We start from the raw sequence: 12,465 nt of genomic DNA, 5'->3' as shown, positions 1-12,465 counted from the left end.
TTTTACTTGTAATTGTTAACACACCTATGGAAATGCTTCCCTTCTCCGTCACAAGAAGGGGTCCCAAGTCACAAGAACTTTTGTGTTAAACATTTTTTTATGTGGGGAACCTGTCCTATATCTGATCTAGAGTGCACATTGAGTGCTTTTCTACTCCCGTCTTCTGGGGAGATCTTATACATGAACCTGAACCAAAGATTTAAGGAAAGTTTCCATCCCACCAGCACTCAGCACAGTACGGTAGATAGGCTTTTAATGTTTATTGATCAACTGAGTACAATTTTCACTATCTGTGTACATGACAGGCTTCATCTCTTCTGAGCTCCATGTCCTGTACCTCCACAGCTGCCAGCTGTCCTATGAGCATCTCAAACTTAACATTTCCAAAACAATTTTACCCCCCCCCCCAACTTTCCAATTTCTGAATAAATGTTGATTCATTATTCTTCCATTCACCCAGGTTTAAAACCTCAGTCATACTCCAGGGTCACTTACCTTCCCCACCAACCATCTAATCAGTTTGCCAGTTCTATTGATTACACCTCCATATCTTTTACATGTATCTCCTTTGTTCCATTCACACATTACCCAGGTTCAAATCCTCATCTTTGCACACCTGAATTGTTGCAATAGCTTCCTGACCAGTCCCCCTCCCTGAAGATCCAACCTCTCTCCAATCCATCCTCCACACAGCTGCAGTCATGTTACTTCCCTGCTCAAGAAGCTTCAGTAGCTCCCTATTACATGTAGGATTTAAACTACCCTGTTTGGCAAAGTCCTTCAGAACCCAGTTCATCTAATGTTTCACAATGTACATTACTGCTCCTCACATATCTAAGGTCCAGCCAAACTGGCCTCTTTGCTCTTCTTCTGTCTGTTATGGTCTCTCTTCACTTCTACCTCTTAGAATCTCCCTTCAAGGCTGTTTAAATGCTACCTTCTAAAGGAGCCCTTGCTCAATTTCTCCAGTCCTTCCCCACACCCCCAACACCACTTCCTATTTACATGTTTAAGTTGAATAGACCATATAAGCTCTTGGTGGGCAAGGACTGCTTTTCAGTTTTGTATCCAAGTGCCTTACATGTAGTAAGGAGTCAATGTTTGAATTTTAGAATTTACTTTCTGATACATAAATAGGAAAACAAAGACCTTATGGGGGTGTACAATAAAAGCCTTGGGGTATGCTGAAAGAGGTTTTAGGCACTTGAAATCGCTTTGTACCTTCTTCCCTGAAAGTCCCCTTAGGATCAGGAAGTGGAGTGTGGAGACAGTGTGGAGAGAGATGCAACAAATCTGCTGCTTAACTATAGTTAATTCACAGAAGTCAGCCTGGGAAGGCTACAAAATGGCAGTTAAGCCCAAAGTCTTTTACTAATTAAGTGACAACGGGCTTAATGGCAGAGTGCCACATGGGTAAAGCAGGGGTTGCAAATAGTACATAAATATAGCTTTGGATATTTTAACAACCTTCCATCGACCTTCCCAAAAATTAAACCAGTAATCAAAAACACCAGTTCTTCCCTCTGATCACTGCTCAACATCATGTGCAAAAAAAGTTTTGTAGGCATTTTCAACTAATTCTCCAACCAAGGATAGTGAAAAAGAAATGCTGATATACAGTTAGGAGAATTAAAGGGACAAGACGAAGAAAGCTCAATGGTGATTCCTCTAATAAAAAGTTACAAAACTAATATATAGCAACAAGTGGATCACAAATGCATCACTGAAATATCAGGAAATAAACGATAGATTAACACTGGGAAGCAAAGACCACAACTGTATGGTGAATTTTTTAATGCCAGGGAAGATAATTTGGGCAGGTAAGAACCTGACTTCCACTGTTCAACAGCAAATGAAAGTAGATTCCCCAAATGATCAATGGTCAAAAGGTATGAAAAATCAGCTTTCTAATAAAGAAATCCAAGTTATCAACGATTTGAAAAAAATTAATGCTCCAAATCACTATCAGAAAAATGCAAAACAAAGCAACACTGAGGTTCTACCTCACACCCATCAGATTAGCAAAGGTGACAAAAGAGGAAAATAACATGAAGGTTTTACAGGCTAACAGATACATAAATGAATTGCTGGTAGAATATATATTCGTCCAGCCATTCTAGAAAGCAATTTGAACTACTCCCCCAAATTGCTAACTTGCACACACTCTGGCCCCTGCTAGGCCTATACCCTGAAAAGACTGAAAAGGAAAAGGACAAATATGGATAAAATTATTTATAGCAAGTTGGGTTTTTTTTTAGAAGTGGTAAAAAAACTGGAAACTAAAGGGGCACCTGTCAACTGGGGACCAGTTTAATTCCATGTAATGCAATTATACCACAGAGATGGACAAAAGGGCAGTTTTGGAAAAAACCTGAGTATGAAATGATGCAGTGAGGTGGGCAGAGCCAAAAGAACAATTTCTACAATAATAGCCTTGTAAAGACAAATTCTGAAAGACTCAAGAATCCTTAGCAAAATGAGCGACTAATAATTCCAGAGAACCACCAATAAAGCATCATGATGAGGTGGATAAACTCAAGATGCAGAGTGAGATGTACACTTTTAGATATAGCCAACAAGGGAATTTGTTTTCCTAGACTACAGTAATTTGTTATGAGGGTTTTGTTTTTCTTTTAGTGAGGCTGGTGAATGCACAGCCCTCCTTCCCTCAAATCAAAGTCAATTGCAAGTCATGTCATCAACTCCCTGATGTCACTGTCCTCTTTGAGAACAACGGGCTTGCTTGTACACGCGAGCGCGCGCGCACACACACACACACACACACACACCAGTGTGGGAGGTGGGGAATGTGGTAGGAAAGAAAATACTGGTTTGTTGAAAAAAAGAAAAACACTAAATGGAGGGCAACAAAATGGGGGATCCAGTAGGTCATTTCAGGTACTTTTATTAGGTTTCACTTACAGGGCTGCAATTAAGATAACTCCAATCCAAATCCAACAAATGCACATCTGCAAACAGGCAAAGCTGGAGCACCAACACCCCCAGAGAGCTTGTTTTTTAGGTATGCAAATGGTGAGGGGAGAAGTGGGCTGAGAAAAAACCAACATCTTTCTTGTCAAAGGGGGCTCCTGGGATGGCCCGCATGAGCCCTTCCATCCTGAGCCCCTTGGAGTCACTACTTTCCTGGCTTGTGGACCATTACTCTTTCTGCTGTACAAGTTACAGTGGGCTACATCATGGGAGATGTGCCTCTGGCTTGGGACGACAAAAGAAAAACAGCCTCTGCTAAATGACAGGACAGACAAGCGCAGTTTAGGTTTTCTGCATTTAGGAAGGCCAGAAAGCCAAATCATGCCTTTGGACTCCTTGGTGGGGCTCTGGAGGAAGCAGCCAGGGGTTTGGTCAGGGGCCAGACCCTCCTCCCAACACCACTGACATATTTATAGCTTCATCCAGCCCTCAATAGCTTTCTTTGGATAATGACACAAAGTCCATTACTGAACCAAGGTAATTAAACCAAAAGAAAAATAAAATCAAAGGACAAAAAGTTGTATAAATGCCAGAATTTCTCAAAGGGGAAAAAAAAGGTTGGTTGAAAGTAAAGTGAAACAAATGCAGCAAATAAAGGAGACTAGAGGAAGCAGAGGAGGAGCCTGGTTCTGTCTTTCCTGTGGTCTGATCCCACTTTTGTGACATGAAGTCTCAGTAGGAAGGCTAAATTTCCACTTGCTTGAAAATGAATAAAGAGAATGATTTCAGTGTGTGCACATAGGGAAGATCGCTAACTAGATGCATTAAACTTCCAGAATGATCTTAAGGATTAGGTCTGAACTGAAAAGGATAGTCAACATTCTAAAAGAAAATCCTATCCCCAATACCATTTTCAACAGCTCTATATTACCTGGAGAGGTGCTTCCCTCTGCGGGATTTCATGCTTCACTCTGCATCCTCGATTGCAACAGTGCCACACACCCCCATAGGAGTTACAGCCCAGGCAAAGCATCAATATCCACACCAAACCCTTAGCCAGGACAGCAGCTAATGCCACTAGTCAATTCTGCCCAAAGACATCAGCCAAAGCTTATACTGAGCTTTCTGATGACACATCAGAAGTCAACATGCAAACTAGCAGATGCAAACATTCTCTGTAGAACCCAAGAGAAAAAGAGGGTTCAGCATATGCAAGAAATATCATGATGTGCAGAAGTGGTAGAAGCATCCTGTAGCTGTGCCCATTTTCCAATATGCTAAAAGGCTGAGAATAGTTTGCAGCTGGCATGAAGACAGAGTAGTAACAAGGTGCCCATGCCATGCCAACTGGCTCAACATGGGGGAAGATTGTAAAGAACTTCCCTGGAGGTGCTGGGCCATAATGAACCCACCCACGTGCAAGCAGAGATGTGGCCAGTAAAAATAAATAGATGCCATCAATCCCATTAGGACCTCTGTTCTTCCCCCCATAGCTGTCATTATTCACTTCCTCAGTTGCCTTTTCAGGGGGCCTTGCACAGACCTTACACTTAGCAGAACCCTAAATTCCCTCCTAGGATTGTTACAGTTGATATGCCAGTGACTCAGAAGGCCAAGGACTCAGGAAGCAGGAAGAGGAGAGAATGGTAGTGGGTAGGAACACAATACTAAACATTGTGAGTGAGCTGAGCTCACCTCTGGTAGATCCAGGGGACTATGGGCACTAATTAAAAATTTAAAAAGCAAAACAAAAAACAAAACAACCCCAACTCCAGTGCTCAGCTTCAGTGCTCCACTTGCCTAGGTGCAGCTCTCTCTTTCGTTCTCCTGATCTAGACTTTGTTTTTAAAACTGTCCTTACTGTGTAGCTTGGTGGAAAGACTCAGGCACTGAGGTTTACTTCAAAGGAAAACTAACTGTGGATCCACACACCTACACACACCCCTACTCGCCCATCCACAAACACACACCCCAAAAGGGATTTATTAAGGTGAAAGCTTGAGAAGGGAGGGGAAAGGGAAATGGAAAGTAGCCTCTCACACTTCCCTTTTGTGCAGTATTTTTCTCTTTAAATATAAAAACAAATAAACCAAAAGGGCCTGTAGGCAGGAATTACAAATTGCTGTCCTTATAACCAATTCAGACCTTTAAATCTCACCTCCTAGTTGGTGAGAGAAAGAGGTGAAAAGGCAAAAAAAAAAAAATCATGCAAATCAACAAGGGAAGAAACCTCCTGCCCCAAGACACAGTTCATCTGACTGTGTGTTAGTTCTCATTCTCACCAGGTGACTGGCCAAGCTGAGGGGGTAGAAGCATCCACCACTGTCAGCAGGCATCCAATACCTGGTGATGAAGTAGAGGACAGGGCAGAGGTCCAACAAGGTTTAAAAAAACGGATTGGGGTAAAGGAGTGGAAGGGGGTTAGGGAGGTAAGAGAATAAAAAAGGGAGAAAATTGCAAAAGGAAAGAGGAAGGCTGCAGGAAAAGCAAATTCCAGGTGACACAGAAAGGCGCAGTTCTTATCAAATACAAATTTCAAAACTGTAAACTGAGGTTAAATGTCTGACTTTCTTGCATTGGGGATACAGTTTTGAGATTTCCAGTTTTGAAATTAAATTCAGCCTGGAAGAAAACCCAGCTTGGATCCCTCTATCTAGTGGGTACCCTCTGGAAAGAACAGTGCCAAGATACTTCTGTGGGTCACAGAGACCCAAGGGTAGCCTTTTCCCCTCCTTCAGGTCTGCCCACCACTGGGGCATCATTACAGGGGAAGAATCATGAGAAAAGATCCTGGCTTCTAGGAGGGCTGTGAGTCTGGTCCCCAGGTTTGCCCAGGAGGATGGTGGGGAGTGTTAGGTCCTGGGGAGGCTACACATCTCGCAGTGGTCCGTGCCTGGCTGGTTCATGAAGGTGCAGTGTTGACAAGCCCACATTGCAGAGGAGGTGGCATGTGTTGAACCTCCGATGGCACCATACTCGTGCATTCCTGGAAGCTGGACACCAACTGTACCTATGCAGAGAGAAGTAAAACCAGAGAAGTCATATCACTTGTGGGCAAAGAAGAAAACAAGGAGGGCGTGCTAGCCCATATGAATTCTTACCATTATCCACAATAATACTGATGTTTCTGATGGTATTTGCTACCAACATGTGAGATAAGGTATGGTCAAACTATGCACATGTGAAGACCATTCCTACAGTCAAAGTAATGTTTTGACTATCAGATAAAGCTTCCCATCCCTGTATTAGCCAGACAGTTGTCTTGAGCCATCATCACTAGCAAGCATCCCTCAGGATTCTCACCTGGGAGAGGAACACAAAATGTAGCTGAAATTACCTCAGTGTCAAAAACTGTTTTGCTGATAAGAGTATATATCTCTTCTCTTATTCACTTACTTCTAAAGGATTTTTTGGCTGCTATTTGTGAACCATCTGACCATTCACTTTGCTCTGTCCTACTGCTGAAAGATCTCCAAGTTGCTACTTCTAAGGACTTTAGACACACCAAACTAGTGCAGATCTCTGGCATCTATGTACCATTTGATTTCTACTGATTTATTTGGCATTAGCCTCATCCAATGCCCCAACTGTTATGCTTTATGGGCTTCCCCAGTGGTGTCCTCAGACCACTTCCACCCTTAATTGATGAATGGGAAGCGCTATACACCACAAGGCCTTTTTTTTTCTTTTTAGAGGGGGAAGGCAGGACAGTTTGGGTTAAGTGACTTGCCCAAGGTCACACAGCTAGTAAGTGTTAAGTGTCTGAGGCTGAATTTGAACTCAGATCCTACTGACTCCAGGGCTGGTGCTCTATTCACTAGCTACCCCCCCCCCCTCCACAAGCCTTCTAAACCAAGTTTAAGTCAAGTTTACTTTCCAGCAGACAGCAATGAGTCAGATAAAGCAAAAAGAAATCAAAGAATATGTAAATACTGATGGTCTGTGATGGCTGCAACAGTAAAGTTCTATCAAGAATTGTGGAAGCAGAGCAAGGTATACAGTCAAATCATCAAATAGCAGCCAGGAGATCTGCAGAAGTGAGGGAGTATTGGTGGAGCAGCCAGAATAGACACAGCATCTGCAGCAAAACAATGATTGACACAGCGGTAACCTACTGGCACAACTTCAGTGACCTTTCTTCTCTTCACATACTGGTGACAACCAATTGTGAGGGAGCCTGGCCTAGAGGCTTGTTGGTGATGACAGTTAACAGCTGGCTTGGAGAGCAGGCATTACCTTGACAAATGCAAGGGCACATTTTGATCCTAAACCTTCACTCAGAAATTATCTCAAATCATGATTACTTCCTGTAAGAAAGATCTGTCTGGTACTATTATTTCCCAGCCATGCATAATATAATATTGTTATAACCTGACATGGATCCAGTGCTTTTTAATAAAAAATATTAAGGACCTGAAAGAGGTTCAGGAATTTTTGTTCTTTTGCTTTTTTTTTTGAGGGCAACTTAAAGTTAAATGACTTGCCCAAGGTCACACAGCTAGTTTTTGTGTTAAGTGTCTGAGGCCAGATTTGAGGGAATTTTTGTTCTTATAAAACTAGTAAAACATTACCTTTCCCCTCCTTCATTCAAGAAACCTCAGGGAAATTTCTCAAGCATATTAGTGTCACAAATATGAAGTTAGCCCAGAAGCCAGGGCACTGGAAGTGATCCTTGCTTGGTTCTGCACCAAGACCTCCAAGGACAATGTAATGAGAATGAGAATTTGAAGATCTTCCCTGTCCCTTAATAGACCTAGGAGGAGTTTGAAGGCCTCCCCTGCTTTGAAAGTAAACTCTGAAGGGCGGCCAGGTGGCTCAGCGAGTAAGAGCACCGGCTCCAGTGTTGGGATGACTTGGAGATCAAATCCTGGGCTCAGACACTCAGCACCACACCCACAAATAACTGGCTGTGTAACCTTGAGCAAGTTACTTAATGATTGCTTAAAAAAAAAAAAGTAAACTCTGCCCCCTAATAGGCTGAATGTAGTCACATGGAGCCTGTGGTGGGAGGGGTTTGCTGAAGGGAAGCAGAGCTCACAGGAAGCTGGTCAGAGCTGGTCAGAGCTAGCCAGACCATGGGGGAAGAGGATGCACATTAAGGAGATAGAGAGGTTTGTGAGTAAATGTTGATCTTGTATTGGTTTGTGGGAAGGCTGAAGGATGCTGTGCCCCTCGGCATTATTATGACTTCTAAATATCTTTGGTACTATGATGGAATCAGCTTACTGGTTTTGAGATTCAGTTTTCTGGTGTTAAATAAATGCTTCAGTTCTGTCCTCTACCTGGAGAATCTGGTATATTTTGCAATTGAACGTCATGCGATATTTATAGTCACAGTCTTTATTGTGGATGCTGTAAATATTGCATTGGTGCTACAGGTAACCAGGCACAAAATATTCTTATCATTCTGGTTTCACAGAAATGGAAATAAGAATTTCTGACAAATCCTTTTGCTAGTCTGTTTGGAAGAATGGTGATAGCTAACATTTCCATAGCACCTAAGAAGTAAGTGCAGTTTTCATCCCCATTTTATAGGAAACTTACACAGCAATCATTTTAAGTTATTTGCCCATGGTTCTGTAGTTGGTACCCAAGGCAGCATTCAAATGAGGTCTTCCTGACAAGACCAGCACTCTCTCCACTTTAATGCCAGAGAATATTTTGAGCTTCCCAGAGTAAGAGATAAGGTCATTCCAAGGAGGGGACTGGATTTATGTTTGAAATTCTGGTTTCCTAAAGGTTTCTAATTAATTAACATAGAAATATGAGAGATAGAAGAGCGATACTTTATGCCTGTGAATGATATGGATGGGTGCTGTATAAAGCGATATGTTCCTGAGGTTCCTGAAATCCACCTGCCTTCGCTCCTGCCTCTACTATACTATAAACCTTCTTGAAGATAGGGACTGTACTTAACTTACTTCTGTGTTTCCACATGGTGATTAGCACATAGAAGTAGCTAATACTCCATCACTGAATAACTGCTAATCCTAGATGTGAAGAGGAGGTAAGTATGATGCCAACTGGGTGCTGGAACAACTGGGTTCTAGTCTTAGTTCTATTACTATCTATAAGCTTAGGCACTCAGCCTCTTTGAACCAGTTTCCTCAGCTGTTAAAAAAATGGGGAAGATGACAGCTGTCCTGCCTATCTTTATGGGAATGTAATGAGAATGCAAATGAAATAATATATGTGAAGATGTTCTTCTAACATGCACATATGTACATACATACATATATGTAAAGATTGACCCAACTATTGGGCAATCTAATCCCTTAGATGAAACATTAGAATCCCTATGCAATATCACCCCTCTATTCCTTTCACAATTCTGGGTGTTGAATATACCTATAAGGATGGCACCTCCTAAACAAAACTGGGGACTGGTATTTGGATTTCAAAAGAACAGCCTGAAATCACTTCTTAACAAAGGGGATATAAGACCATAATAAGGAAAATGGAAAGAACAAAGCCAAAATTAAACTTGAATAGCTGTGTAATTATATAATGGCCAAGTTTGGCCCTAAAGAAATAAGAAAATACATGTCCCTTCTTTCTATTCAAGGGGGCAAGAGGGAGAACAGAAAAGAACAGGGCTATAGGTTTGGGGCACTGCATATACTGTCAGCCTCAATTAATATCACTTAATGCTTTTTTCCCCCTCTTTCTTTTCCATCTTTTATTACGAGATGGTTTTCTGGGTGGCAGAGGAGAGAGGGCTATATTTGGAAAGGAAAGTTATGTAAACACAAAATATATTAATAAATTTTTTAAAATAGCCAGCCACACTTCAAACAAACTAAAAAAGAGGTTATGTTAAAGAATATGAAAATTTTAAAATACAGCTGTCCAATGGAATCAGAAACACCCAGTCAGTTGGGAAGGGAAAACAGATCAAGCTGCAATGTAAAATCACATCAGACTTAGGTTTTCCTTTCCTTTGGTAGAGAGTCCCACATCTATATAGAGTGAGGAGGTAGGGATAAGTAAGGACTTTTAAGTAATCAGATATTGCTCAGACTGACACACTTTCATATCTGTTTTTCCTTCTTGATATCTGTCTGAACTTCTAGTAAGCAGAGAACTTACTGTATTTTCTCATTCTTCTTGTTCTCTTTTAAATATGACTAAAATTTTCTGCACACAAATCAACTTTTCCTGACCTTCTAAATCTTTCTGTTCACACTTTCCCCAGGGTCAAAGGGTATTGCAATGGGCTCTGATGAATGCCAATTCACAGAAATCACTGAACCTTAGAGACATCCAATCCAAACCAAACCTGGACCCCCTACAAAACACCTGACAAGTGGTTAACTAGCCTTTTTTGCTTGAAATTTTCAATGGACAGAAAACTTACATGAGGTAGCCCACTCTGTATTGGTAGATCTAATTGTTGAGAAGTTTTTCTTTATATCAAGCCAACTCTGTCTCTTCAGAATCACTACTCACTGCTTCTAATCCTGTCATCTGAGGCCAAACAGAACAGAGCAGAACTTCCTTTGCCAGCTTTCCTGGCCTTCCCTTCGTTTTCTCTTCTCATCCCTACATTCCTCTGACTGACTTTCATGTGGCAAGAGCTTGGATTCCTGCACTGGAGTATATCTGGAATCTGAGGACTAGGATTCAAATCCCACTTCTGACACTTTCTCTGTTTGACCATGGATAGTTTACTTAAGCTCCCTGGGCCCATTTTCTCTTCTGTAAAATGAGGGGGTTGGATTAGATGGCCTCTTAGGTTAGTCCCTTTCAGCTTTAGACCTGTGATCCTATAAATCCTCCTCTGGACATTTAGGAGCTTATGAATGCTCTACTTAAACTGTAGCATTCAGAACTTAACACCAGCCTCCACATGGGGTCCAACAAGGGTGGAAAGCACTAAGACCTCCACCTTCCCCGTCTGAATACTGGATGCACAGTTTGCATCTTTTGTTACAACCCAAGATGGCTTTATTGCACTGCTAACTCATACAAACCCACACTCCCCTAAGGTCTAAAGATCTTTTTAAGTGAGCTACTAGACCCTCTTTATCTCAAACTTGAGGGAGATCCACTAGAGACTTCCCTCTTGAAACTGACATCAAATCATTAATGACTACTGTTTAAGTCCAGCCAGCTGAGTATATACCTAATTGCACTGCTGCTTAGGACTTTCTCAAGTATTTTGCTAAAATCTAAGTAATCATTACAATCAGCCTGGTACAACCTGTTTTTGATAAACCTATGTGGGTTCTCTGTGATCACTATTTTCTTTTCTAGACATTCACTAATTTTTACTTTAATAATAAATTCTAGAATTTTTCTGACTTCTGATTGATATTTCCATGCTGCATGTGCAAAGGACAAAAAACTAATACTGTGGGAAAAGTAAGCTGGTGGTACAGTATTAGCACTAAGTGATAAAGTCAGGGCCGGTGGGACTGTCTTTATCCAGCACATGCTGGAGCACCTGTACTTAAAAGCTCGTATCACCTGCTCAGTTTGGTATAATGCATGAAGCTGCCAAGGTATTTTGCTCTGAGTACCTGAGGGACTCATTTTCTGTCAGTTTCCAGAATAACTCAACATAAAGTATAATTTGGAAAAATGGGGTTTTAGTCAGCTATTTTACTGGTTTTATAATCAAGAGCTTTATTATGCAAACAGAAAGTCTCTCCCTACCTCCCCTAATCACCACATACCTTCTCTCACTGCATCCTCACATTTAATAAGAGTTCTTTGGCTATTAAGCTTCTAGCTATTTTAATACAGTAGGTTAATACATCTCTTTCCAATGGATCCCCTCACTTTCTGGTGAATAGTCCATGTACCTAACTGGCTTGAAGATAAAGCCTAAATTTTTAAAAAATCAACCACAACAGTGACATTTTCAAGTTTCTTTGTATAGGACACTCAGGTATTTCTCAAAGCTTCAGGGAAAAAGCCTACAGTTACAGAGGGCCCAGGGAACCGAAGTTGTTTTAAGTTTTCAAATTGGGATGGAACTGTGGTTTCAAATTGGGATGGTTTTTGTAGCCAATGTAAACTGACATAAAGTGCTTGTGTGTTGTGGTGGTGGTGGTGGTAAAGAACATTTATTAGGCATTAAAGATGTCACAATATTTCCAAGACCTAATTTAGACTTTGGACTGTGATATATTCTATCATCAGTCAAGGACACTTTCAAGAGGGGTATGTATGGAGAAAGGTCTGTCTATGAGGCATTCTCCTCTGCCAGAAATGGCCAAATGTGGCTTCTAGCCAAGATAGTGCTTATCAAAATACCAAGTTTCTGTTTGGTAAGCTGTTTCCAAAAAGTTTAAAAATATGTCATGGCAGACATTTTTAGTTTGGAACTGCTCTATCACAAATTACCTTAAACTCCACCAAGGTTTGAGTCCTAGGGGGAAGAAATAAACTCTGCCTTTATAAAACACCAAGTCCTAGTGTTTAAAGATTGCAAGGCTCTGTTTCTCTTCTTAAGTGGGGAACACAATGACTCCCAGCATTGGGGGGGGGGGGGGGGGGGGGAGGAAGGTACCGAGTCGCGAGGTGGAG

At 41.5% G+C, this 12,465-nt stretch overlaps 1 protein-coding gene across 1 annotated transcript in view; it reads right to left on the bottom strand.

Annotated features, from left to right (window-relative positions):
- Window positions 1-2,888: 2,888 nt before the first annotated feature.
- The window catches only part of NPLOC4 (NPL4 homolog, ubiquitin recognition factor), a 59,629-nt gene continuing 50,052 nt past the window's right edge, over window positions 2,889-12,465 (bottom strand). The window contains exon 17 of the mRNA XM_069064077.1: window positions 2,889-5,941. Coding sequence (XP_068920178.1) covers window positions 5,784-5,941 — 158 coding nt within the window. The 3' untranslated portion in view covers window positions 2,889-5,783. The remainder of the gene's footprint in view (window positions 5,942-12,465) is intronic.

The sequence above is a fragment of the Petaurus breviceps genome, unplaced genomic scaffold (assembly GCF_028583685.1).
Source record: "Petaurus breviceps papuanus isolate PSGF00001 unplaced genomic scaffold, PetGlider_PUasm1.0 90617, whole genome shotgun sequence".
Lineage (NCBI taxonomy): Eukaryota > Metazoa > Chordata > Mammalia > Diprotodontia > Petauridae > Petaurus > Petaurus breviceps.
This window is presented reverse-complemented; position numbering and strand designations above follow the sequence as displayed.